The sequence below is a fragment of the Trachinotus anak genome, unplaced genomic scaffold (genome assembly GCF_046630095.1).
Source record: "Trachinotus anak isolate AG129_WGS33_773 ecotype Australia unplaced genomic scaffold, CSIRO_AGI_Tana_v1 ptg000026l, whole genome shotgun sequence".
Lineage (NCBI taxonomy): Eukaryota > Metazoa > Chordata > Actinopteri > Carangiformes > Carangidae > Trachinotus > Trachinotus anak.
Genome location: NW_027273877.1, coordinates 13524875 through 13552618, shown reverse-complemented (window position 1 = coordinate 13552618; position 27744 = coordinate 13524875). Strand labels below are relative to the sequence as shown.

The 27744-nt window shown below is 45.6% G+C and overlaps 1 protein-coding gene across 2 annotated transcripts; it reads right to left on the bottom strand.

Annotated features, from left to right (window-relative positions):
* Nucleotides 1-1364: 1364 nt before the first annotated feature.
* Nucleotides 1365-24464, bottom strand: anos1a (anosmin 1a). Of its 2 annotated transcripts, none has more exons than XM_071464910.1 (14): nt 23687-24464; nt 19791-19838; nt 13244-13309; nt 12249-12471; nt 11604-11788; nt 11334-11463; nt 10493-10698; nt 9900-10026; nt 8871-8978; nt 6045-6133; nt 5649-5820; nt 4025-4254; nt 2730-2871; nt 1365-2593 (listed from the first exon to the last, which is right to left on the bottom strand). In XM_071464910.1, exons 1-14 carry the CDS (start codon nt 23882-23884, stop codon nt 2541-2543), a joined length of 1977 nt encoding a protein of 658 aa, XP_071321011.1. In that variant the 5' UTR covers nt 23885-24464; the 3' UTR covers nt 1365-2540. The 2 variants fall into 2 exon arrangements, with proteins under 2 accessions (XP_071321011.1, XP_071321012.1); XM_071464911.1 differs by having other exon boundaries at nt 4025-4251.
* Nucleotides 24465-27744: the final 3280 nt, after the last annotated feature.

Sequence of the window (27744 nt, the reverse complement as noted above, 5' to 3'; positions counted from 1 at the left end):
ACTTCCTGTCTGCACTCTGTGTTGTCATTTCCTGTTTTATTTTGAAATTACTAACCTCACGTGACCACTGTCACTTTCCTTCCTGCCTTGTTTTTTTTTTCTCCCCGCCAGTTTTCTGTGTCACCTGTGTCTTGTTAGCTGACTGGTGTGTGTACTTAAAGCCCTCAGCTGCCAGAACCTCTGTTGAGTCGCTGTTTGTGTCAGGTCCTGGTTCTTTGTGTTTGCTTCTCTTACCTGACTCCAGCATCATTTAACTGTTGTATGGTTCAGACTCTCACAGCTCCTGGTCCAGGTCAGGGAATGCAGTGTAGCACTGGCTCCTGGTGCATTGTGGGTTGTTTGTAACCTCACTGTTGCTTGCACAGGGAGCTTCAGTAATCCAATGAAAGGCTTGAACTAACTTCCAGCTGTGTCTCTGACAGCCCATGATAACCATAGACTGTGAGTACCGATGGACGTGGAAGGCTGCCGACGCCTGAGGGCTGAGAACACCCCTACTGCTCCTCTGCAGTCTCAGGTACAGTATTTACAGATAGTTAACACGCCCAGAATCCATCATCAAAGATAGAGGTTCGGGGTGACGACAGAAATAAAACATTATTGAGTGAGTTTAAAGGTTCAGTGTTAACAGTTACATAAAAATAATGTTGATCAAAAAGTATCACTGGGTTAGTGGCTTTTTTTTATTATGGAAAACATGATGATTGAATCATAATTTATTAATAATAATTCTATAATAAAGGAAATAACATGACTTGTAAACACAGGTCAAGTCATTCGACTCTCCTTCATCTTTCAGGCTCCATGGCTCCAGTTTGTGACACCGATTCTCTGTCAGTTATCTTTTACATCTCGTCTCTACTTCACTGTAATAAGCTTGTTTCTCCTCCTCTCAGTCCCTCGCTCCGCTATGGTCAACACATTCAGGCTGGTTGGGGGGGGCTTGAAATGGTTATAAATCCTTGGTAAACATGTTTTCATGCACCAGGCTGAGTTATTCCTCATCCAGATACACTACCTGCAGAGCGCCTGTGTGCAGCTGAACCTCCAGCACGGAGATACTCGTCGCCTGAGCCTCATTAGCATACACAGAGCGTGAGGGCGAGTGTGTGGAAGAGGAAATGTTTTGTGTAGACGTGAATGTGCATAGGAATGTGGCATGATGCAATCACTGCTGAGCCGTGTGTGTGTGTGTGTGTGTGTGTGTGTGTGCACCGTATCCCCAGGGGTTGCTTCAAACCCTTTGTTTGCACAGGAAGAATTAGAGTTTCCATCATTATAAATCCTCTCCATGCACAAAGGTCACTACTGCAAGCTAAAAAAAAAAAAAAGATCAAATAATACGAAATGAAAAACGGCACATGTGCCAAGCGGGCTGTACACACTGACATGGAATTTATCTTCAGTTAAAAAACATCTTTGTACAGGGTCTCTAGAGGTTTACAAAAGGCTGAGCACACATACGGTACAGATGTGTTGTGTTTACAGTCGACACTCATCCAGACACAAATACACCACAACTAATAAATACAGACAAACAGTATATACAGCATTTACAGAGCACAGGGAGCGACGTGTCTTCTCCACACAGACACTACATCTGAATAAATGTTTCAGGTTTGAAAACAGGCTGAAGGAACCGTCCGAGAACACCGACAACACTACAAACAGGTGTGTGCTGGCATGCAGCGGGGGGGGGGGGGGGGTGTCAGGGCTGGGTATCAAACCTCATTACTTCTCCAGAGTGTGTGTCAGCGCCACAGAAAAAGGGAAAAGTTGTCACTTGTTGTGTGTGTGTGTGTGTCGGCTTGAGCCAATACAGCCAAATCAAATATTGTCATATTTGCTACCATATGGGATTTTTTTCCTATTGCCTACTGTACATTACAGCATGTGACAAATAACTGACACATTAAATACAACTATAGTTATATTATACCCCCCTCCCCAACGACAGTATTGTATATTGAGATATTTGGGCTGGACTGTATGGGGCCATTAAAGCCTGATGACGTCTGTCTGAGATATCTGCCCCACCTTCGGTCTCACGCTTGCTGCTGGCTCACAACATGTAACACAGCTGAGAGGTTTCAGGAGCAGTGCGTTGTGGTCTGAGTATGCCCAGCCCTACGCTAAACACAATGCTATAGCTATTGTATCTACATGCTGCCATGATGCATATAATCACCTACATGTCAGAAACGAGTGCTCTCTCTCTCTCTCTCTCTCTCTCTCTCTCTCTCCCTCAGGGTGATGCAGTGGATGGATGACCTGTGTTTTATTAAAACTCATTGACTGTGTTGCTCGTGTCAGTCACTGAGACCATGTTGGTGATGTTGGGTCTTCACACACGAGGCCAGCAAGGGTTGCCAGTCGTGTCGGTGGTGGTTTCACTGACGTCGGGACGTGTTGCCAGTTGTTGTGGGAGAATCGAGGCTGGTGACGCTGCACTCGGTCGTTAGTGATCACGGCTCTGGGGATTATCGATCGTCCTGAGGTTGGGGGGACTTGGTTCATGCAGGCTGATTGGCTGTCTGGGCTCAGTGCCTCTCTGTGATTGGCTGCTTGTGGTGATGCTTCCTCAGCCTGGATCCTGAATGAGGGGAGACATGTGATTGGTTATCAGTCTATCTGCTAGACTTAATTAAATAAAAGTACAGAACAAGAAAGCAGAGTTTTCAAGTTTTTGTTCTTTTTTCTTTCTTTCTTTCTTTTCTCTCATTTCTTACTGTGCTTGCGGGCGCTCTGGTACCCAGGAGTCTGGAAGGTGCGGCTGGTTGCAGGACCTTCGCCCTCTGCTGTGATTGGCTGGATCTCCAGCCTGTACAGACTGGCAGGGTGCAGGCCTGACACCACCAGCACGTTACCATCCTGAGAGAGAGAGAGTAGGAAGACAAACGCAGTGAGGAAGAGGAGGATGCAGGAGACAGTTTAAAATGCTCAGGCTGTGTGAAATTGTAAGGAAGCTGCAGGTTTTCAAAGTGTTTGTCAGCCCAGTGAACCCTGAGATTTGTCTGCAGGGAAAATATGAATCTGAATCTGCATTAGAACTCAGAGGAGCATTTCACTCCGAGGGAAAATGGTATTTTATCCTACTGCTCCTTAATAAATGTTAAAAGAGAAAGAAATGGAAAATGAAATTACATTTCTAAAATGGAAGTGACATTGAAAAACCTGGAATAAAAAAAAAAAAAGCTGAAAGACCAAAGCGGCAAAGACAGAAATTGTTCTTTTTTGCTGAAGCTGTTTTTTGAAATTTTATTTGACATTTTCAGTTTTTTCACATTGTGACATCAGCTGTGGCTCTTCTTTTCAAATTTTGAGTATTTTAAATATTCATAGCTTGTAAAATATTTGTAATGTATTTCACAGTTTCTTTTACTTTTTTCCCATTTAAATGATGTTGCACAACAGTGTCTGCTAAAAACAAACAAAAAAAAAAAAAAAAAGCAGGATTCCACTGAGGTGCAAATCAGACGCCGCCCCCTCACGCCCTCCCTCAGACAAACTCTAACAAACACAAAAGTAAATTCTTGATAAAAGTATTTGAATAAAATATCTGGGTTTTGTGGGTAATTTATTTATTTATTCATTTTTCTTAATTGATTCAATAATTCAACATTTATTATTATATTTAATTATTTGAAATATTATGTAACATATATAAATATTTCATAAATGTATATTAATGCATATACATTAACATTTATATATCTTTATAAAATACAGAGGTGAAAATAAAGGTTGTTTTTTTTTTCTTTTAATTTCAAATTTTACATTTTCACACTCAGCTGATCTGCTGTGAACTGACTGAAAGACTCTCTGTTTGGATGTCGGCCATAAAGCAATTTGTGTTTTTGTAAAAAAAAATAAAATAAAAAATTGTTCCAAAACGAAATTCTTTCCTTGAAATGTCCTAGAAAATCATGGGGAAATACACCCTCAAAATGAATTGTTGACTAAACAGTTTTCTCCCTGGACACACAGGGAAACTTTAGCCGCTCCAGTTTATACCAGCACTGACCGGGGGTAGGATCTGGGACTGCGAGATGAGGCTGTGAGGCAGCTTGTTGTTGGTGTTGTGGCGGTTAGTGGGGATGACCTCGGCCCAGGTCACCTGGTAACCGGTCAGCTGCTGGTGGAGCGGGAGTTTGGACAAATCCCAGCTGAAGACAGCCGTCACGTTGCCTCCCAGGACCTCGAAGGACGCCGTCAGGTTGGCTGCCTTCACCAGGACCTTCTGAGGGGACACTGCTAAAGGAAGCACAGCCGGGGGGGCTAAATGAAGACAGGTGCTGGGATGATGAGCGAGTTGTTACGACATGTTCACGATCCACATGAGGGAGCTCACAGGAGGCTGGAGGCACGAGCAGACTGCCAAGGACAAAGACAAACTGGAACACGCTGATGCTTTCTGACACCGTTCGGAATAATTCGCTCTTCTTCCAAAATTCTTTTCCATTTCAGCAACATTCAGCTTTGTTGTTCTCTGTAGTCACAAATGAAAGGTTTCTAATTCCTCAGTTCCTTTTGGGACAACGATATTTTTTCACACACTTCTGGACTGATGTTCTAAATATCTTATTGTATTAATACATTTTCTTTAGGTGACTTTAAAGTCTCTTTAAAGACGAGTTTGGAAAATATGCATGTTAGTTGTTGATAACTGAGCAGAGCACACAGACTGGACACATCAGTGATGAACCACATATTTACATGGTGATGAGTCAGATCAGTCTCTGGTCTGAAAAAGGCCCTGGCCAGAGCTTTCTACCCTCTGGAAAGAGCCATGCTAGCTAGTTCCCCATTTCCAGTCTCGGCTGAGCTGATTTAGCTTCACATGACTGCATCAATCTTCTCATCCAGCTCTCAGCAAGACAAATGTTTCCCAAAACTTCCTCAACAGCCCCCAAAAAACTTTCAGTGATTCAGCTGCAGAAAGCTTTTAACCACAGAGGCCAGTGAGCTGCTGCTGGTGTTAGTGAGTTGTCATATCATTATGATTTATAAGTCGTCCTGTAAGTGATGAGTAGAAGCTGTGGGGGTGAGATCTGGGGAGGAAATCCAACCAGTCCTCCGACCTGAGCAACCAGCAACCCTCTGACACGACCCAGAGCCCCCACAGTGGCAGGCTTAGTGGACCTTGGTAGTCATGGCTACAATAATAAACACGCTGACTGTACCGATAGTGGCGTGCCTACCTTCGTCGCCACGGTTACTATAATAACAGTCATGGTTTGGTCAGGTTCAGGTAAAGATGGTGATTTGGGTTAAAATAAAAACTTCCTTAACATTAGACGATCTTTGTTGTCATGGTTACAATAATAACAACAACAGTCATGGATAATAGAAACAACATAAACTGCTCCTGTCACATGGGAATCGAACACCGCTCTCCTGTGTCATATTCATCCATCCACCCCAACCTCCTCCTGACGTGGACTTTGTCGCTCTATAAACTACGTCACCGCACTTTTCCCTTTGCTCCTGTCATCATTACTACGACCACTAGATGTCGCCTAGCAACAAAACTATGGGTCATAGTAACCTGCTGACAGACGACCTGTGGAGACAGTCTCAGGAAATCAGCTCCTGTGCAGGATTTATTCTGCTATTATTCTATTATTACAAGCTTCCTGCCGTCCCACCTGTTTCTCCGGGGCAGGGGATGGACTTGGGACTCTTGGCCTGGATGGTGGCGCAGGAGGGGGTGAAGAAGCTGGTGCTCTCTGCCAGAGGCCGGCTCCTCTTGCTGACCGGCTGCAGGAGGACCTTGTACTTGCAGGCGAAGAGCAAACCCTGCAGGCTGACGAAGCTCTCCTGGATAAAGACAGAACCATTGGCGCTGATTGGAGGGGGATTCTCAAAGCACCAGAGCCCAGATTACTCCAGTAGTTAATGGTGACCATGGTTGTTAATCAGTGATGTGTATGCTCTCTGGGCCAATCAACAATTACAATTTATTAATGTAGGTAAAGTCTGTTATGTGTCTCATCATGTACTTATACATCTTTCTTCGGTTCTGTTGGGTTGGGTTGGGTTACCTGTGTGCTGGTCTTCTCCAGGGGTCTGGTCTGGTTGTGTGCGCAGTACTCTGGTCCCCACTGGATTCTGTAGGATTCCACTGAAGGATCTACACAAACGACAAGAGCTTACAACACTGTCCTGTCACAGCAGGTCCACAACAGTGAAGGGATGTACTTAAAAAAAACTCTAATCGAGATCCCAAAGTTTTCTGTGTAATTTCAGGTGAATGTGTCTCGAATAAAGATAAGTAGTAAAGTAAAAGATATTTGAATATTTATATTAATGCAAGTTTTTTTTAAGAGGTAAATAAGTGACAGCTTTGTTGTGACATCACAAAGTTGCAGAAGTCCTGAAGGCTGGTTTTAAGGCTCAGTTTCTGAATACAGGCTGTGAGCATTTCTCTGTGGACTGAGGCTTTGATACTTTCACAGTATTTATATAGAACCTAGACCTGCTTTATAATCACAAACACATGGACATCTACCTTTAGACTGGATGGAGCTTTAAAAACCTTTAGACCAGGGGTGTCAAACGTACGGCCCGCGAGATGATTTTGCAAAGTATAAAAATGAGCTGCAATTTTTCAATGAAAGAAACTGCTGTTCTAAATGTGTCCACTGGATGTCGCAATAGCAATTCTGTTAAGCAAGCAAACCGTTTATACCGGGGCTGAGCAAGTAGGCCAAGCAAGTACAGCTAGCCCGGAGCTACCTTCTCGTTCTGCCTGCCCTGCTACTTCGAACATTACGTGCTTTGGCACCCTCATTGCCCCAAAATGTCTCTGTCAAAAAAGAGAAAAGTGGACGCAGACTGCACAGTGTTCCAAGAAAAGTGGACATCCTCCTATTTATTCACGGAAATGAACGGGAAAGCTGTGTGTTTGGTGTGTTCACAGCATGTTTCAGTGCTGAAAGAATATAACCTTCGTCGCCACTATGAGACTCTTCATTCCGACAAATACAACAACTTTCAAGGACAACAGAGAAGAGAGAAGGTGAATGAATTGTTGGCGGGTCTGAAGAAACAGCAGTCTATGTTTACTCATAGCTGAGAAATCAGTGACGCTGCACTGAAAGCTAGCTACCTTATTGCTAATGAAATTGCAGCGGCTTCAAAACCATTTAGTGAGGGTGAATTTGTGAAAACGTGCATGCTGAAGGCTGCGGAGATTGTGTGCCCTGAAAAGCGCCAGGCTTTTGCAAATATCAGCCTGACTAGAAACACAGTTGCTAAAAGTGCAGCAGTATTATGACAGCATATGTGTGTTCAAGTTGAAGCTGTCATTGCTGGAGACGCAGCTGGCAGGTGGTGATGCAGCTCACTTTCCTTGTCTGAAAGATGTGTGCGCGACCCAACATGCTGTGGACATGAAGCGGTTCAAAGATAAAATTACGGGACTATTGCGGGAGTTTGAGCAACGCTTTCAGATTTTCAGTGAACTGGAGAAAGACTTCAAAGTTTTTTGCTCGCCATTCAACGTGAATGCCTCTGATCTGCCCGTCAACATCCAACTTGAAATAATAGACTTGCAGTATGACTCTGATTTGAAGGGCAAATTTGCCGCAGCTGGCTTGGACACATTTTATTGGTATCTATTGCCAGGTTACCCCAACCTGACAGCCCTTGCTGCAAAAGTGTTGTGCATGTTTGGAACCACATATCTTTGTGAGCAAGTTTTCTCTGTAATGAGCATCAATAAAACAACGCTGCGCTCAAGGCTCACACACAAGCACTTGAATAACATCCTGAAATTGGCTGCCACTCAGGATGTGACGCCTGATATTGATGCACTTGTGAAAGCTAAAAGATGCCAGGCTTCAGGAGCAAAATAAACAATAGGTGACCCCACTTAAAATGCTGCATGAGACACTGCACCCTGATATAGTTCTGGGAAAATGATTGTCTTCTGTGGAAATTTAAAGAAAGTGAACAGTGTGTGATTTACTGTAATAATATCAGTCACTTCAGTTCATAAGTTTGGTTTGTTGAAATTGTTCATGCATTGCACAGCTTTTATTTTTCTATCAATTAATAGTGTATTGTGTTCTTAAAATTGCACCAAATTTTTTCCTCAGAATTTTCAACTAAGTGTTTTGTCAAGAGGATTATTTGTTATGTGTATATTTTCAGAATGTGCTTGTTCTATTTTGGACCAAAGTAAAACAACAAAAAAAAAAACAATCTGAAGTTCTCCTTATTTTTAAGTTATTATGCCATGATTTTACTGGTCCAGCCCGCTTGGGAATAAATTTTCTTCCATGTGGCCCCTGTGCTAAAATGAGTTTGACACCCCTGCTTTAGACTGTGTGGAGCTCTAAGCTCTCGGCTGTGTGTTGTGTTGTGATTCAGTGAACATCAACAGAAGCGGCTCAGTTCAAACGTGATGCTGTGTGTGTCCCTCTGTTGTCCTCTAATGAGGCGTCTTTGTGCTGCAGGATTATTACAGACAGTCAGTCTTTGAAAAGCTGTGTGTTGTTTGTGGGTCTGACAGGTGAGTGTGCGCTTCAGTGTGTGTCAGAGGACGACAGACTCACACATCAGCTCAGGCACAGCGTGTGTGTGTGTGTGTGTGTGTGTGTGTATTTGTGTGTCTGTGTTTCAGCTGGTAAACCTGTGAAAACCTGCTCCTGGCCTCAGCACAGTTGAGAGGGGTGTGTGGAGGCTCAAAATTTCTCCTCACCTCTGCATAGTATCACTGTATTCACTAAACCACGCCCACTTTTGAGAGATACAATCATATGCCTGACTTGTAATTGAACTGTGTGTGTGTGTGTGTGTGTGTGTGTGTGTGTGTGTGTGTGTGTGGGCGCTGTGCCTCCTCAGACTGAACACACGGGACGCACCAGTGCTGCTCTGCCAGTAGACGTGGACCCGCAGCTGTCCGTCCTGGTAGAACGGCGTCCCCACATCCAGCGTGTCGCCTGCAGCTTTGCTCGGAGCAGAACCGACGCCTTCAGAACAGACAAAATATCATGAGTGGAGCAAACCTACTGTGCATTTAATGACTGACGCTCAAAAGCTCAGCACATCATCTGAAACCCCAAGGTTTGATTTCAGACATGGAGGAAATGAGTGTCTGACCTCTGGTAACCTTGAGAGGTCACTGACCTCAGCGTTGCTCTCCATTATAATCAGGTTTATCTTTGTAAAAAAAAATTTTGTTTTAATGAAGATGATTATTTGCTGCAATAACCGTGGGACATAATCCTGCTTAGCTACATTAGTGGGAGTGTGGAAGACAGACTTACAGTCATCATAATAATCCTAATTAGCTTTATTTGTATCACTTTTGGCTCACAAACAGGTCCTTTCATTAACCCACAAAGACAGTGGTTCCTACTCTGGGGAGCAGGAACGTGCTCAGAAATGAAAGCACATCTGCAGCATGTTTCAAGGCGGTCCAGTCACGTTACCATGGCTTAATCATCTTCAGTGGATCACGAGGAGTCATGGCAGAGCTTTCTCTGGACCGAAACCTACAACATGCTCACTTTTCGTCTCGAGCTCTCCAGCAGAGAAGTGGGCGCTGACAAATCACTTCCACCATTTTTATTCTGACTCATTCATCAAACATTGATTTCTGCAATTGTTGAGAACATTTATTCTTTTTTTTTTCTTCTTCATAATGTCAGCCTGTCGTTTTGAAATGAATGCTGTGACATTTAATTGAAGTTAAAAGATTTTTCAGCTCTGAGGATCAAACATTTAACGTTGCAGTGGGTGAAAGTTTTTCAGATATTCAAACCCCAAAGGTGCTTTTTAAAAAATATCATCATGAAAGTGGAAGAAAATCTAAAGATCATGCAAAAGCATTTTCAAACCCAGGAGGTTTAAAGAGACTGATAAGGCGTGCAGCAGACAGGAGGACGCACCGCGCTGCGTGGTGAAGTGCAGGACGGCTCGGGGGCCTTTCAGCTGAGTCTGTCCCCAGTAGGACACAGCCTGGACCTCCACGCTGTAGCTCCTGTTGGACCGCATGCTGTCCAGCTCCACCTGGCTCTGCACACACACACACACACACACACACACAAAGTTTTGCTTCTTGCATTTTATTTTTCTTCTTCTTTTCCATGAAGCCTGGAAACAGCAGCCACCTGATCCACATCCAGATGTTTTGATGAGTTCACCTCAGCTGCATCCAGCATCATTTCAGTGTGTCGGACCTTAAACACACTTGTAAAAATAGAGTCCAAGCACATTAAAGGTCCACATTTGATTCTTCTTCTGTGGTTTATCTGAAGTGTTGATCTCCATCAGAAGATATATCTGTGGTTTTAAGAACCAAAAACCATCTCAGTGTAGTTTTACATCTCCTCTCTCAGGCTTCTCTCTGGAGCTCTGGTAACAACAGGTCAGTCAGCCAATCAGAGGAGAGGATCTGGGCCTCTCTTCTGATTGGCTGTCGTGTGTAACCTCGTCTACCTGCCACAGTTAACACAGCGCTGTAACATCCGTCAGTCCTCACCTCCCTCACTGTCTTCCTCCTCTTCGTCAGGGATGAAGCGGAAGACTGTCCCACTGCCGTCCAGCTCCAGCTGACCTTGTAGTGGTGGACGGGGACATCCAGGTCGTCAGGCACGCTCCACTGGAGTCTGGCCGACACCGCCCTGCCGGGGCCGAAGCTCATGTTGGCCACTCTCAGCTCAGTGGGAGCTGGAGGACTGGAGGGGTCTGGGGGGGAGGTACAACAATGAACCAACAAAACTACACTACTGCACATGTGTGTTTTGTTGTGTGTGAGTCTGTTGCAACTAAAGCTTCTTCCTGACTGGTCGTCAGTTACAAAACTGTAAAAGCAGAAATCAAAGTTCAGCTCTGGTTTCAAACCAGACCAGACCAAACAGAACCATCTGACTGACCTCCTGTTGGACTCTGTCATCGTCCAATCAGATTCAGATCTAAATACAGGGTCCAATTCCATACTTGTAACTTCAGGGTCACACACGGCGTGGGAACTTTCAGCACTGTTTTACACGCAGTTTTTACGATCTATACTTCACGTGAACAGACTTCAAATTTTTCCAGCAGATTTATTGAACAGGTTTACAAACTTATTTCACTGAACCTTACAGGCTGAAAAACTCATTTCAGCTCATTTAAAATCCTGGATGGATAGAAACAGCATTAAACCAGGTCACATCCCTGAACGGCTCCTCGCCTGTCCCACCCCCAGACCCCCCAGATCTGCTGAGCATCACTGCAAAGTGAGCGAGCATCTTCAGTTGTTGGCCCTAAACAATCACACAAACAAGCACAGAGTCTGTCCACACACACACACACACACACACAGAGGGCGACCATCTGACCTCTGCTGGACTGGATGTGCCTGCTGGGCGTGGTGAAACCTCTGGTCCCGTGTGTGTTGACAGCTGCCACTCTGAACTGGTACCAGCGTCCGGGCCGGATGTCGGACAGTCTCGCTCCCTGCTCTGTGGTCTGTGACGGTTCCAGTGGATTAAAGAAACATGACGTGAACCCACAGACACTCAGGAACTCAAAGTAAAACCTGGTCGCCATAAATCCAGACCTGATTTTTTCACGTCTGATGTTATTGCCACGTATTGCTGTGAACTCACCTGTGCAACCACCTGCCAGGGGGTGGCGGCGTCCTCGCTGGGCTGGATGCCAAAGTTCCACCTCCTCTGCAGCACGTAGACCACGGGCTCGGCTGAGATGTTGAAGCGGGAGGACCAGCGCAGCTGCAGCTGACCGGAGGAGAGCTCCTCAAAGCCCAGCTCCTTCCTCGGCTTCAGCGGAGCACCTGTTCGCCATCGACAAACCACACGTGATCATCACAGCTGTGCATAATCATGAGCAAAATCTGCAGTTTTCTGACAATAAGAATAGAAAACATTTCAAATTCAAGACACATTTTTAAAATTCGATTGATGACTGATTGGTTGGTGCAGTGTAATTTTGATGCTCATTTTGCATAGTGATTATCTGCTGGTGTTTTTGTAAGGTCGATACAGATCGTGTTGCCTCCAGGAAGTAGTCAGATCCTCCTCCTTTACAGTCCCTCATAAATAAAAATGAAAGTATTACAACAGAGCGAGAGTTTGCTTGTGATTCACTCTGTGGCCATGTTAGGCTGAGACTCACAGCACTGCTGAACGCCTCCTTTGACATCGCTTCATTTTGATCTGCTTTTCCGACTACTAACGTCTCCTCACTAGATCAGTGACAAGCTGGATGAGCATGCTTCCTGCGGCTCTACCTACCCTTGTAGAGGTCTTTGGGAGACTGGCAGGTGTGGCCGCAGCCATTGGAGCAGCACTTCTTCTGAGCCGAGCACTCCCGGTCATGGTCGCAGCTCTCTACGCAGGCAGCCGCGAAGCCGCTGGCTCGCTCTGGAGGGGGACAGCTGCCCTGCTTCACCGCCTGCACCGACTGGAGGAACTCACAGCTGGTCACACACTCCCAGTGCTTCTTGGGAAACACCCGCTGGACGGGTTGGAGAGAGACACATTAGCATTGTAGGCTGCGTAACTTATTTTATTTCTTATGATCACAAGGTGACAAGATCATCAAATAGATATTAAGATAAGGAAACTAAATAAATGGTCGGGTTGGTTAGTGAGGGGTGAAACTTGGTTGTGATTGGCCAGTGAGCCCAGGCCCAGAACATGCACACAGCACACTCTCATGTGCACCCCAATTGACAGGCAATTGAGGGTCCACTGATGTGGCAGCCGATCAGGATTTGTCAGTCGAACCCTGGATTTATGGATGTTGAGGTGTTTGCATTGGACCCCCATCACCTGCAGCCCTACTTTGTGAAAACAAGTTCATGCTTAAAGGGGCTATTTGTAAGTCTTCTCTGCAGGTGGTGGTGATTGTGACTTGATATGAACTTCAGTCATCGTTGTGTTTACAAGACAAGAGGCTATAATACGTCCTCTGAGCAGCTACGCCTTCAGGGCAGACTGGAGGCTACAGTCAGTCACTATCAGAGAGTGACGAGATGGGCCGGGGCTAGCAGGTTAGCATGCTAACTTCAATAGAAGAAAAGACGTGACAGAGACAAGAGTTAACTTTGGTGTTTATTTCCACCTCTGGAGACAGATGTTGGTGAGTAAAGAAATAAAGTTTGATGCTGAACTCACAACATTTCTTCTAGACAGTAGCTATGGAGCATTAGCAAAACTTATAGCTCCTTTAACACATGAAATCAGTCGATCCATATATACATGAAAACTCCTGATCCCCGTCGTACCTCACACAGCTCTCTGCAGTTGCTTTTCCTCTTCATCTCCCAGGAGTCTTTGCAGGGCTCCAGGCACTGTGGAAGTGAAGGCAACAAGTGTGAGTGAGAGTCACAGTCAAATAGGAACAAGATTTGGAGGCGAATCTCTCTGGATTGATTAAGACTAAAACACTTCACAGGCAGACAGCTCCTCTTACCACAGAACGCTTAAGTGAGTCAGAGAATTTCATCCACTTTCACATCTCTCTCACAGGTAACAATAGCTCCTCCGGCATGCTAATATGAATCACTCAGACTGTGAGCTTTATTATTAAAGCCTGAAGCAGTGAGCAGACTTTAACCAAAGATAGGCTTCGCCTGTCAGATTACGATCTGTCATCCTGCTGTCAGACCAGAGCTCGCTTTTGTGAAATATCAAGATTTGAAAGGAACAAGTTGTGTCACCAGCAGACCCCACAAATGTGTACGTGGTTTTTAATGAGCAGGTGTGGAGCCACCAACAGACACAGCGACACCACTCAAACATAACACACATGTTCAACCAGGCAAAGCCTCATAATTCCGAGAAATGTTGCAGAGGACGTGACCTTGGTGTATAAGCATCCACCCTGTGTGACTCCTGAACTATTCCAGGTTGTAATAACACTTTACAGTATCCAAAGGTCCATATATATGTATGAATATAGAACCTAGGCCTGCTTTATCATCAAAAAACACATGAACATCCACCTTTAAACTGTGTGGAGCTCTAATCTTACTTCATTGGAAGCTGAATGTAGCATTTTGCTGTCTGATCTTGTCAATATGAGCCTGGATGTGTAACCTGAGGTATCTGGCGTTACAGTATATGAAAGCACACGCGAGCTAACAAATGTCACCCTGCGCTCTCAGGCTTCTTCTGAACACAGTCACTGATTAACAGCGTCGCCCTCTATATGCGGCGAGCAGAGGCAGCCCAGGGGAGCGAGTGTACGCTGATTGTAATTTCATGCTGTAGTGAGAAACAGTGGGGAGGAGAGAAACGTACGGCAGCATCACAAGGACGTGGCGAGTTGTCTGAAAGTTAGACTGAACAAACTTGTGTTTCCTCAGCTCTGCAGAGAGTCTGCTCTCGGCATGAGGCCCCCCCTCGGTGTGCACACATCAGTAACCTGGGTTGTCCATCCACAGCCTGAGTCGAGTCGAGTTAATGTGAAAGAAAATCAATGATATCAACACATCAGCACGAAACGTGATGAGGACGGTCTGACTCTTTTAATTCAGGTCCTGAAAGGTCACGTTTCACATGTCCAGAGGCAGCTTCGACCTCCACCCCCCCACTCTATCATGTGTCCAAGTTAACATCAGGCCAGCATCAGCAGTCACATGTCAGACCCCTCATTTAAGTTAACAGTGAGAGAAATATATGAGAAGACTCCGTTAACTCACCCTGCACCATTATTTCACATTAATACATCACAATGAACAGAGCTGATAGAGAGCAGTATTTCCTTTAACAACACACTGAGATTGTCATGATCTGCCCCTAAAATGACTGTGTTTAGACTTTGTGTTTATGGCTTCCTGTTTTATTTTGAAATCATTTTCTTTGCCTCCCTTCTGCATTTAACTCAACCGATTTTTAGGTTCAGCTGCAAACACAATGGGAAGGAAAACTGAGAGGGAATGGAAGGCTGTTGAAATGGTTCGCAGTGATGTGTAGATGCACTGCAGCTCATGGGATAAGACACGTAAAATCAGATTCTGTGCTCATTCACAGAAAACTGTGGTTCATTGCTTTGACCTTATTCTCATGGCTCTGGCCTCCAGAGAAATGACTGAGATCCTGCTACAAATAGAAAGAAACACAACCTGAGTGGTTATCAGCCGTATTTCAGGTGCTCTGGCTTTTAGTTTGACCACAAACTAGACAGTCAAAGTCCTTTAGATCATCTGAAGAAACAGTCGGTCGGTTTGCCACTTATCCGACTGTCTGACTGCTCCTGTGGGTTGACACATCACACTGTGTGATCTCAGCATTTATTCATTTTCCTGATGCTCAGAGTTACAAAAATAAAATGCAAGTTGTACCACAGATGCCACTGTTTCCTTTTTTATGCATTATCGTGTAACTGCTAGTGATACCAGGCAAAATACAAGTGAGTGTGTGTTTATTTCGTCTGAATCCAACTTTTCATTTGTGTTATTTCTCTGTTTCCATTTTAACACTTCCTTGGTTGGAGTCCAGATACAGAATAATCAGCATCATCATCATCATTGTCCTGGGTTTCAGTGTTTAGCCCAAAACGCTGCTTCCTGCGTCTTCATCTGGACTCCACGGTGAGAGAGGAGAGGGGGAGGTGGACACAGTGCACGTGACGCACAGCTCGTCCTGCTGCACAGTGCAGAATGTCTCGGAGCGTGTCTGATAGCCCTGTGCCAGCCCTGCCATCTCCCATCTCCCCTGCCCAGTCTCCACAGGACGACTTGTCCACTAATCCAAACTGACGTCCCCACTCTCGTGCCATTCCCATTGTACCCCGGCGTCAGTTAGTTTTCCGCCCCATTTCAGCCTTAAATCAAGCATCCCCCTCCGCTATACTGCAAATGGAGCTGACTGGGGTGAACTCTGTGATGTGGTTGAGGAAGATTTGAAAAAGCACCTATGTCCCCATTTGTAGCAAGACGACGTTTTGTCTTTGTGTCTCGACTGAAGAATTTAGGGCCAAACTGGACCTGGTTTGGGATCCGAGCTGATCTTTTAGGTCACAGAACATGACTTGTGTTTATTTGGCTGCGGTGTGAAGCTCTATGTGTGTGTGTGTGTGTGTATGTGTGTGTGTGTGTTTGGCAGCAGTTGTGCACCACTCCTCCATGACCAACCAGAGATAATGGAGCGCACAACTTCTCTGCTGACCGTGCAAAATGCTGTTCTTTTGGTGCTCGACACTGTTTGATTCGCTGCCCAGACAAACCCCTCGGAGAGGAAACAACCCCGTGTTTGTCTCCGGCTTCCTGTTTCAACAACTTGCATCGTCTTTGAAAGTGTTCCAGACCTTTAAACATCCACAGACAGGACCCTGGCTTTTCCCAGAGAACCAACCGCAAGCAAATTATTTCACAAGTACTTTTCTGGGTTTAAAAATGTGAATTTGAGGCGAGGAGGACGGACAGGAAGACACGTCTGGCTCTCAGTCAAACTTCACAACAAGGCTGGAGGGAGCATTGAAGTCCACTAATGACTGCCAAGTGCTACTGAAAGAAGGTCGTTACGCCACGCTGGGTGCCAATTGTGTAGGTCGCGAGCTAAGACACTGGTGTCAGCGTCTCTCCGTGGCTCTGATGCTACAGTGCTGCTATCTTCAGCTCTTTTTTTCAAGGGCGGAATCGAACTGGACTGAGTGGGAGTGTGTTGCTAATCAACACTGGCAACTTGCAAATGGCCGTCTGCCTGGAGGAGATAGTGACAGAAGGATTAACAAGCACTCATTACCACCGGGGTCCACGAGGACCCCGAGTGGCCAAATGGTCAGGAGCCAAAGTGATGGGCTGTCTCACAGCAACAAGCTTCAACAGGCTCCCCTCCGGCCTCTCTGAGCTGGAGAGCAGGGCAGGGACGTATCAATACCAGGACTGAGACATTAGTGAGTCTCAGGTCTGAAATAAGGCTCCAGAAAAAAAAATTCAAACAGATGCTTTGTCATTTTATCAGCTGGACGATGTTTGATCCTCGAGGTTAAAAACTTCTGTCTAAATTCTACTCTAAAAGCTGGTATTCCGACAATGGCCAGGTCTCAATACAATAATACTCACAAGCAAACAGACACTGCTCATAAAACACTAAGGGTGGTGGAATTACCTGAGCGGCCCAGGACAACTATAAAATTTAGTGTAAGGTGCATTTTCCGCATGACTAATTCAATCACGCCTGTAAACACTGGAGATGAGCTGAAATAAGATTTTCTCCGATGATCCACCTCCCGTGTCAACAGGGTCAGAGCTCGGGGCTGAATCCTCACATATAGATCATTTATCACACACATCTGGCTCTTTCTCCAGGAAGACACAGATGTTTTCATGTCACATCCCTCCCAAAGATCATGTTCAGTGATCTTTGCCATGACCGCAGCCATGACCTTTAAAATAGAATATTCTGTTAAAGTCTGTGGAATTAATAAAAGGATGAAACAGTGTAGTTTAAAAAGGGGTAAATTATAAACACCTTCATATTGTACCATATACATGGTATTTTTACTTTAAATGTAATATATGACATATATGTCACCTATATTATTATCACATATATACATCCTCTGGATATATGAAAAAGTGTATAACATATATTAAATACCCATGGGGAATTTGTAAATGTACATATATTAAAAATATCAATGCTTCATTTTTTAATATAGATATAATATGTTGTGACCATATATGTCTATACTCATGTGTCATTTCCTGTTTTATTTTGGTGTACTCACATTGTGTCTCGTTACATTGTTCTAATTTGTAAAAGGTTTCATATATAATTTTACATATATGCTTTTATTTTATATGTGCTTATATTTCATTCAATATATGTACATATATTGGATACGTGAGTTTGTCAATGTAAAGGTCTTTTTGCAAATATTAGTGTGAGTTAACGAATGTTTATCTGTTATACAATAAAATCAGGGACTAATAGTTAAAAAAAACATAAAGAAGCAGATAAGATCGATCCAGGTAAAAGCCTTTATCCCTTTTTAAGTGTTCTTGTCACACGTATGTGGGTCACACAGCAGGAAGCGTCTCAGAAAACTGCTCTTAATTTCTGTATTCACCATGTGCATGATCCTGGACGGAGGAGTCAACAGAGCACGTGCTGATGAAATCGCTGCTGTGGTTCATGCAGAGGATGATGGTATCACGCACTAATTCACGTTGCCATGAAAACATTTCCTCCCTGTGATCTTTCATTAAAGGCCGCGGATATCTCACTTTGCAGGCTCTTAATAATGCAGCTGGAGAGACGTCTGATGTGCTAACATGTCATCACAATTACCCATCACTAAGATCGCTTTGTTACCAGCGGGAGAGGCTGCTGGGGCCTGTTAATATCTGCACTGCCGCACAGAGGACAATCATCCTTGTGGGGACTTTTAATATCTAAAAGCTGGGCTCAGTAGTTTCACGCCAGCTCAGAAATAAAATTATCTGAGCATCATTTCATGAAATTTACCTGGGGAAGTTTTACAGTATGAACATAATATCCTAGGGGGGGTGGGGGGGGGTTTGCCAAGCATGTAGCCCATCTATTATTGTCTGCCTCCTTCATGAGCGCTGCTGTATTAGCAGGGAAACTGTGGTGATGTATAGGACGTCCCAGAGCTAAGGGCCACGTTTGGTGATGAATGGCTGAGCTGTGACATGGGTAATAACCACTGCAGTACACCAGCAAGCATCAGCACACACAGGTTTACACGTGCACACACACAGACACACACACACACACACACACACACACACACACACACACACACTGTCACTGGTTTGCATGTGGGGTGATTTATTGCAGCAAAAGGCACAAATGCGGGCACACGTGTGCCTGTGAACATGCATGCAGGCAGGTATACAATCACACACACACACACACACACACACATGGAGTGATTTATTACACCTGAACACACCTTCACTCCCACACAGCTGTCTGTCTGTAGACTGATGTGAAACATTTAGAAACATACAGATGAGCTGCCGCCGTGTGAAAGTGTCCATACGCTGCAGGTACGTTTAACAGCCTACTTCACTCATTTTTACATTCTAAGTTCAAACATCAAAATCACCACACACAAAAAAAAACGATGTTGCAACAGCTAAGACTGATGATGGCAGCTCACGGTTGCTGGTTGTCATAGTAACGCAGCATCCTTTCTAACGTGACTTTTCCTGGCAGTCAGAAATGTCAGAGCAAGACATGACGAGTCCGAGACGACTGAACCTGAGCAAAGCGACTCAAGCCTCCCAGCCAATCAGAAGAGAGGATCAGAGCCTCCCTTCTGATTGGTTGATTCTTTTATCAGATTGAGTGACCTGATAAAAATGTAGCAGATTTCATGGAAACCGAATAGCAGATTTCAGGTAGGAGGAGCTTGGGGGCGTGGCTGAGGGCGGTGACTGCTTTGTTGTGACATCACAAAGTTCCAGAAGTCCTGACGGCTGGTTTTAAGGCTCAGTGTCTGAATACAGGCTGTGTGCATTTCTCTGTGGACTGAGGCTTTGATACTTTCACAGTATTAATATAGAACCTAGACCTGCTTTATAATCACAAACACATGGACATCTACCTTTAGACTGGGTGGAGCTTTAAAGTCTGACCTCCTCCCCCTGACTCTGGCTCAGTCATACTTGCTGTGACCACTAGAGGCCACTGTCACTGCCTTCACTGTCGTTTGGGGCATTTTTGTGACAATAACGACTGATACTGTCATTTCTCTTTTTTTGTCTGAATCCTTCCAGCAGTGAAGAGATAACAGATTCACTGCAGACTGACCTGTGTGGGAGAGATGTTCATAAAGGTTTGGACACCACCTACCTTTGCACACTGTTTATGATTCTGACACCAACCCAAGGATCCATTATTCTAAAGAGGAGAAAAAAAAGAGGGAGACACAAATGAATACATTGGTCTAATTGAATTAAGTGCAGAGGAACACATGTTAATTCCCTAATTATAGGTTCCTGCTGTCACGGCTCACAGGTATAATTACAGTTTGTCAAGAGAACATCACAGAGCTGCAGAGTTCACACTCTCTCTATAGACAACAGCACATCTTTTTTTTTTCTACATAAAGACAAAAGAGTGTTTTCCCCTCCAGTTTGTGGGACTGGCTGTTCTTCATGGCTCCCTGCTGTGAGCCTGAGGCCGTTTGCTGAAAACTAATGAGTGCAGATCCGGGATCACTGGTCCCGTCCCATGAGACAGTGCAACAATAGATTAATCAGCACTCCTGCGTTTTGATCTCTTGGATTTATTAAAGTGTTAAGTAAACACACACCGGTGTATTCCTAACCCACTGTAACCCACGCCATCTGTCACCTCCCTTTGTCTTAAATACCTCAAGGAGTATTTACAGCAGCATCTCACTCATTTTAACTCCACACACATACCTGTTTGCCCATATTACAGAATGAGGCTGCCATTATTCTGTATTGTCTGTTGTCAACAAATCCAATGGCACAATAAAAACCAACAATGTGTGAGTCTCTTAACCCTTCCTGACTGTCTGTGGCTCTTTGTACGCCTGTTGGTTCTTTTATTAAAGTCTCATAAATGTATTGTTTCATGTTTAAACAAATGTTCATCAAACAGCAGGAAACAGTGCATTTTTTGGGGACTATTTTCAGCGGCGGATTAATCCACGTTTAGTTCTCTTGTGAGTTTTTTCATCGTGATGAACACACACACACACACACACACACACACACTGTAGTGGCTCACTGATGTGTTTTATCATTGCTGAGAGCTGAGAGCTGAGAGAGAGAAAGAAAAATGATTTTGATATTGGAGGATTCTGCGCAGCGATGATGATGATGTTCAGTGACAATGCTTCTAAAACGACTTCTTTGAACGACGTCTGTGTAAAGGCCACTGCAGTGATGGAGTCTGTGACACAACTCAACCTGAGCAAACCAACAACCCTCTGATATGGCCCATAGGAGTGTCTCCTAAAATAGCGCCCCATGGTTACGATAATAACCATCCGGGGTGTGCATTATAAACAGTCGTGGCCTGTTTAGGTGTAGGAAAAGATGGTGATTTGGGCTAAAATAAGTACTTCCTGGAGATGGGACTTTGTTGTCATGGTTACAGTGATAACAACATGGATAAAAGAAACAACATAACCTGCTACTCTCACACAGGATTCAAACACTGGTCTTCTTTGCTCCTGTCATCATTACTACAGCCACTAGATGTCGCCTAGCAACAATACCTGACTCTGGGTCATAATAAGCTGCTGCACAAATGAACCTGTGTCGTTTTCTTACAGGAGGACCGTCTCTGTCCCGCGCCAAAGTCAGACGCTACATTAGGCTTCAGTTCTTTAGGTCGTTGGTCATTGTTGGTTCGGTTTCGAGAAAAAAAAAAGAGCTCCTTTCATTTTGTAAAATTTCTCGCTTGTACTTCCGAATGTCTTTTCATCATGTTTCTTATTGACAGAAAAATGTTGGAAGGCGATGATGACTAAAGACTGACACGTGGAGGGTTACAGGGCTGCTGTGGGCTGCTGGCTGAGACGAGACGAGAGCACGTGGCCTTTCAAACACTGACATTTGCTCTGTCAATAAATAAATAGAGCGTGATTGATGAAGAGCTGAGTTAAATTGTCTCCTCTGGGGGTGGGGGATGTGTGGTGGTGGGGGGGATCAGTGAAATGAAGGTCTCTCCCTCTCTCAGAACTTCCTCCGGTCTGACTGAGCTGCACTTCAGCAGATCATTACACTGCGCCTCAGTGGAGCTGAAGTGTCGGAGCTGACCAGGCTGCAGTGATAACACTGGGTCGGCGCGAGCTGAGACTCCTGATAAATGATTTGATTGGTGGTTGTATTGATCACCAAACACACCAGGTGAACATGGACAGGTGAACATCACTGTGAAGGCGTCCGCTCTCATCTGTGATGGCAGATCCTGGGGGGAGGCCGGTGACAACCAGGGAAAACTGCCCACATCCTCTGGAGCCTGACAGAGCTCTGCAAATTCATTCGGTGACGATGATACACATGAGAGGAAGAGAAATCAAAAGGGCAGTTTCATCTGTTGTGTCTGTTGCATCTAGTTTTACATTTACATTGTGCACATTCTCAATCGAATTTGGTTAAAGCAAAATACCACAAACCAAAGGAACTTGAAACAAATGAGTTTTGGGGAAATGGGAGTGATGATGGGAACGGCCTCGTCTGTTAACTCACAGTAATTTACAGTGTTGTCTGAGTGACGCCTTAACCGGCACATCATGGTGACTTTGGCGCCTGTAGAAATGTGGGGTTTCTCCACAGCTCTGTCTCACAATAAATACCCATAAACCTTTGCCTGCTCCAGGGCCCCGGTCCAGCTCTGGGGCCCCAGAATCATTCGTGGCTCAGAGATAGTCACAGCTTTTTTTCTGAGTAATGAAATAAAGCAGCAGCGGAGGCATACTGCCTCTGTGGACTGATTGTCTATGACGGGATGGGACCATGAGGTCAGCGTGAGTGTGTTTCACACTTCAGCAGCCAACGATTTGACATCAGAGCTGCACAGCACTACCACTGACTCATGTCCTCACTTCCCCTGAACGCTGCCTGCTGTCAGACTAAGACTGAAGAGCTAATGCATCAGATGTTGTGTATCTGCGGCTGAAGCCGGGAGCAGCGCACCTCGTGGTTTGGTGGAGGTAAAGGCAGGGAGCTGCAGTACAACAGAGAGGCGCTGGTGATTCAGCCTGACTTCTCCCTCTCTGGGACCGCACCGTCGTCCTGTGCAGTTAGGATGGGTCTAAGTGAGTGAAGGCTGCCTCCATCACTCTGCAGCCTGGAGCGCAGAGGGCACTGGCTGCGCTGCCTGCGTGTGTGAGGAGATAGTAACTGACAGAGGAGGGATCTGAATGAATTATATAATCATGGTGACAAGGCTTATGGTCTGCTCTGACCCTTATCAGTGAAAAACTGTTAGTGTGTCTCCTCTGTATGAAACGAGTCTACACCTTCACAGCGGGCATAGACCTAAATATTACATATTACAATCAAACATATTGTAATAACCTTTTTTTTTTAGATATTATTGGACTCACATTGTTGGTATCTTATGATATTTAAATCTCTGCTAAAATCCAGGTTCATTTCAGTCTAATTTGAGTCACCAGTGACTCACCAGACAAACAGAGCCCATATTTCCATGATTGGACTTGGAGCTGATGACCTTGGTAATTCACAAAGATCCCAAAACTGTAATGATGGCAAAAAAATGAAAGGACCATACCGGTGTCTTTTTACAGCCGACTACAACCTGCTTCCAAACACACCTCACTGTGCTGTCTTCCTCCCTCAGTGCAGCCACTGGTCTCAGGACAGTGTGAAGACCAGACAGCAGAGACCTGACCATGAGTTTGGTAAACCAGTGCACATCCTGTCCACTTCTAATCCACCTCCACCTGAGATCAGTGCAATGCAACCGCAGACTTCCTCTTTCCAAACTGAGGTCAGGGCCAAAAAGGTAAAAACACCCAGAGTGTCCAGAATGAAGTGATTTGTGATTAATTAAAAAGTAAATGTACCGGTCTGGCCCTTTAAAGCGTCCCCACCGCTCTCATAAACTTATTATTTGGCCCTTAAACCTGCTGACTACTATAAAGCTGTCATGGCTGTGGAGAGAGTTCCACCACCTCCACATCAAAAGTCCCTGGAGCCCTGAGACCGAGCCGCCTCATGCTCCGGTGCCACCGGCGTCCTTACCTGCAGCGATGTGGACAGCGCCGCGACGCGGTGCAAGCCGAGGCACCGCGACGCGCACCGCGCCCTGGACACGCTCTCCGTCCAGGACGCATCATCATCATCATCATCAGCAGCAGCAGCAGCAGCAGCAGCATCAGGGCGCTGCTTCCTGGCGCACACGCCGGAGCCGAGGAGGAAAATAATCCACAGGGACAGCATCTTCTCCGGGCAGAGGGGCCGTGAGACAGAGGGAGGAAATCTGATGGGAGTCCGGCTAAAGTGGGAATTATATAGCCAAGGGAGGAGCTATGAGATCGAGGCGTGCACAGTTTGGGGTCAGGATGCTGAGAGGCTCCCGGCGTGAGAGCCGCTCCACTGAGCCCTGAGGACCAGCGCACAGAAGCTCCCAGTGCTGAGGAAAGAAAGCAGAGCAGAGACTGACAAGAATGTTTCCTCTGTGCCATAAACTGTCAGCTGCCTCACACAGGACCAGGGCTGCAGCAGACCCACAGGCAGGTCTTCATCTGGGCCACTTCCATTATTCAGTTCAGTAAAACTAAAGCCACTCATCCACAGTGAGAGAGAGAGCTTCCTCTCTTCAGTTTTCGAACCCATCACATATTCTTATGTATTTTGTGTCATGTAATACCAGTAGGACTGAGAGTGTTACTGTGTTTTTTACATCTTTGCTTATGGCTCAGCTAAAGAAGTCAAACCAGTCTTCTTATGAGGTTTTTTTTAACGATCACTTTATGAGCCTCAGTGAAAACGTCCTGTGTGAGCGTTGCCTTCGTCCTGGTCATGCTTTACACACCGTCGCTCAGTTCACCTTGTCTCCTGAGGTTTTGGGAGGTGAACACAACCTCGACTGCCAAGACTGTTGCTATAGGATCGTACTGTCCCTCTTCACTGGGGTGTGCTGGCTATGAAGTGATGGGGGGGGGGGGGTTGGATCCTCTGTGGCTGGTCCTGGACATCAATACTCTGGGATATTGTTGTTCCAGAGACCATCACAGTCAAAAAGACCCAGGGGCTCAGAAATCATCCTGCAGTCTGAAAGGTGAGGCAGGATTTGGTTTGCCTCACTGCTTCAAACCTGATGCATAAGTCTCCATGTTGTCTTCATGTCAAAGTGAAGTCTAGCTCTTTGTGATTCACTCAGCTGAGCTGCAGCTGCGGTGTAATACAGTGTGCACCATGGGAATCTGGCACTTCAGAAAAACACAGTATACTGCATTTATTCACCAAGGAAAGTGCTGTTCTGACGGGAAGATAAAGCAGTGAAAATATCCGAAATGAAGCGAACAGGGTGGCATCAAGGTGTTTTTTTTTTCCTGCTGAGCCCGTCCACAGCGGCACACCGCTCTGCTCCTGAAGGATGGATGGACACTGTTTGCCAAGATCGGGAGTGAGCATCCATGTTCACATTTTCATTTTGGTAAATGAACGTTTTAAACTAATCTTTATTTGAATTCCCATTAGGAATCCGTAGAAACCTATAATTGATCACTGAGGAAGGATGACAGTACACTGTAATATGTGCTGCCACAACATTGGTTACAATAGTTCATAAGCTTTATGGCATATTTCCAGCGGTTTTATTTTGTGGTGAGGCCAGATGTTGTAGCACACAGGCAAACCTCACACCTCTGGCTGTTGTGTTAATGCAGAGGAAACATTTATGTTGGAGAGTCGCTGATTTTACACACAGGTGGAGCTTTTTTTCCTTTTTCCAGGAGAGTGAGGGTGTTTTCTCAAACTCAGTGCAATCCGTTTCAGGGGGGACGCGGGCGATGTATTTCCAGGGAATCCCAGCTGTAATGGTCACTGGTAGCTACAAAACAGCAGCATTTTTATTGACTCCTCTATTAAAGTAACCACAAACATGTCTCTCCTGAGCAGGCAGGGCACTGCTGCTTTCCTCGCCCCGGGGAGGAAGAAAACATGACGTTTTGGAAACTCTGAAGAGATCCTCCTCAGGTTGTCAGTGCTCTCATGCCTGGCACAAGGGGCCCCGCTTGCGTTGCTGGAGAATCCTGCAGTGTTAACAAGATGCCTGTATTTCCCAGCCGCACTGCATTTACAAACGCACTCATGCTGTGGTGCTCCCTCTCAGGTTTTATGGTGCTGTCTTTGGCCTAATGAGCCTCTGCAGCTGAAGGGTTTTTACCTCTGATTCAGAGAGAGTCAGGTTCATTACACCTCCCCATCTACAGCCTCATAGACTAACATGCAATGAGGTGCTGTCAACCCGACAACGGACAGCTGGCCGACTCCTTCTCGGTGCAGCAACTGGAGAAAGTGACACGGAGCCCAGCAACCGAGCCTCTGAGGTGTTTTCGTCCTGTGGGTTGTGAATGACGCGAGCGTCTTCAGGTCAGTGGGGAGTCGATGCTCCGGTGGTCCACCCACGACAGGAAGGAGAAAATCCCTCTGAGCTCCCTGCTGCGAGCCCGACTCGCTGTTTCACAAATAAAAACAAAACGCGATGATGTTGTAATCGACTCATTGTGTGTTCACTCGTGTGTGCCAGTTAGCCGGGGCTAACACCGGCCTTCTTTTTTTTCAAAATGTCAAACACAGTTCAGCCGGGGAAGGCAACTTAATACAACTTGGATCGTATCAAATTACTTATTTACAGCCTCAGTCATCATCACTGCTGCTAACACGAAGGTGGTCGGCTTGCACTGTGAGTTTTACCTTTTAAATAAAGTTATTTAGACAGTCTGGATGCAACCTGTGTGAACATCACACTTCTTTATTGCAACGTCACGGTTTTCCCAGATTCAACAAGTTCTTCCACATAAACCTCACCTGGCCCCCGCAGGGTCACAGGAACCCAGGGGGCCTGACGCCCGCGGCAGACTGCAGAGGCAGACTCAGTGAAGTTCAGTGATTTTCAGGATCAAACGACAAGGTGGCGCAGGCAGGGGTCAAAAACAGGCAAACAGGTCCGATGAAGCACAGGTGAAATAACAGAGGAACAGTCCAGACACAGGTGAAGCAGGTAGAAAGAGGAAGGAGCACAGGAACATAACAGAACCTTCTGACAAATGAAGGGTACACAAAGAAACACATAAGATAAGTCCAGGCGTGATGTGGGTCAGACTGTTGGTCCCTTCCCCCCTGAAATGGCACCAACTCCACCTTCATCATCATGTTTCCAATAACAAACACACGATTAAGTTGATGGAACAAGGTCAGAGGTTACGTTTGGTTTATGCACAAAAACTGCTTAGTAAGGTTTAGAGGAAGATCATGGTGTGGGTCAAAAGATCCACTGAGACTGTCACTGCCACTAGATGTCACAGCAGACCACCCCCGCCCGTTCTCCTGTGGATGAATGTCAGACAGGAGCTGCTCCAGTACTTCTCAGAAATCTCATGCAGATGTCTCATCACGTTTTCCATTGTTTCTGCCCATGCCTGTTTGTGTGTGTGTCTTCCTCTCTGCATGAGTGCTGGTGGAATCCCAGCTTTCAGTGTGGGGTCCTTCAGGCTCCATGCAGACAGCTGAATGGTATTTCCACACTGCTCTCAGGCACTTGTTACAGAAGGGAAGCCCCACTTAATGGGGTACACCTCGTAAACAAGGAGTTTGGGCATTTTCCTGTGGTTTTACTGAGTGTGTGGTGGGGAGGAGGGAGTCCACATTCTGGGGGTTTCTCTGCAGCAACAGTCCTGATGGAAGGTTGTATGCTATACAGTCACAGGATGCATGAGGAAAGAGCTGCAGGTGGTTGTTTAATGTTGCATCACAGGGAGGTTTCCAAGGTTCATTGGTTGAAAGAGGTTGTTTTGATCAAACTGTAAAAGTAAAAGTCCTGCATTCAAAACTTCCAGGTCGTCCATTCAAATCTCTAAAATGTTCTATTTGGTGGCAGCGGCAGCAAACAAAGCAGCACAGGCCAGATGTGCAGCTCCCCCTGCAACTCCCTCCATCTGCTGCTGGTGGATCCTGAGACAGACACAGGCCAGATGGGATGTGAACTCCCCCCAGCTCTGCCCTGGGGCCTCCTCCCCGCTGGACGTGTTCTGAATCCCAGCACGGAGAGGCGTCCTGTCCTGACCTATTCTGAG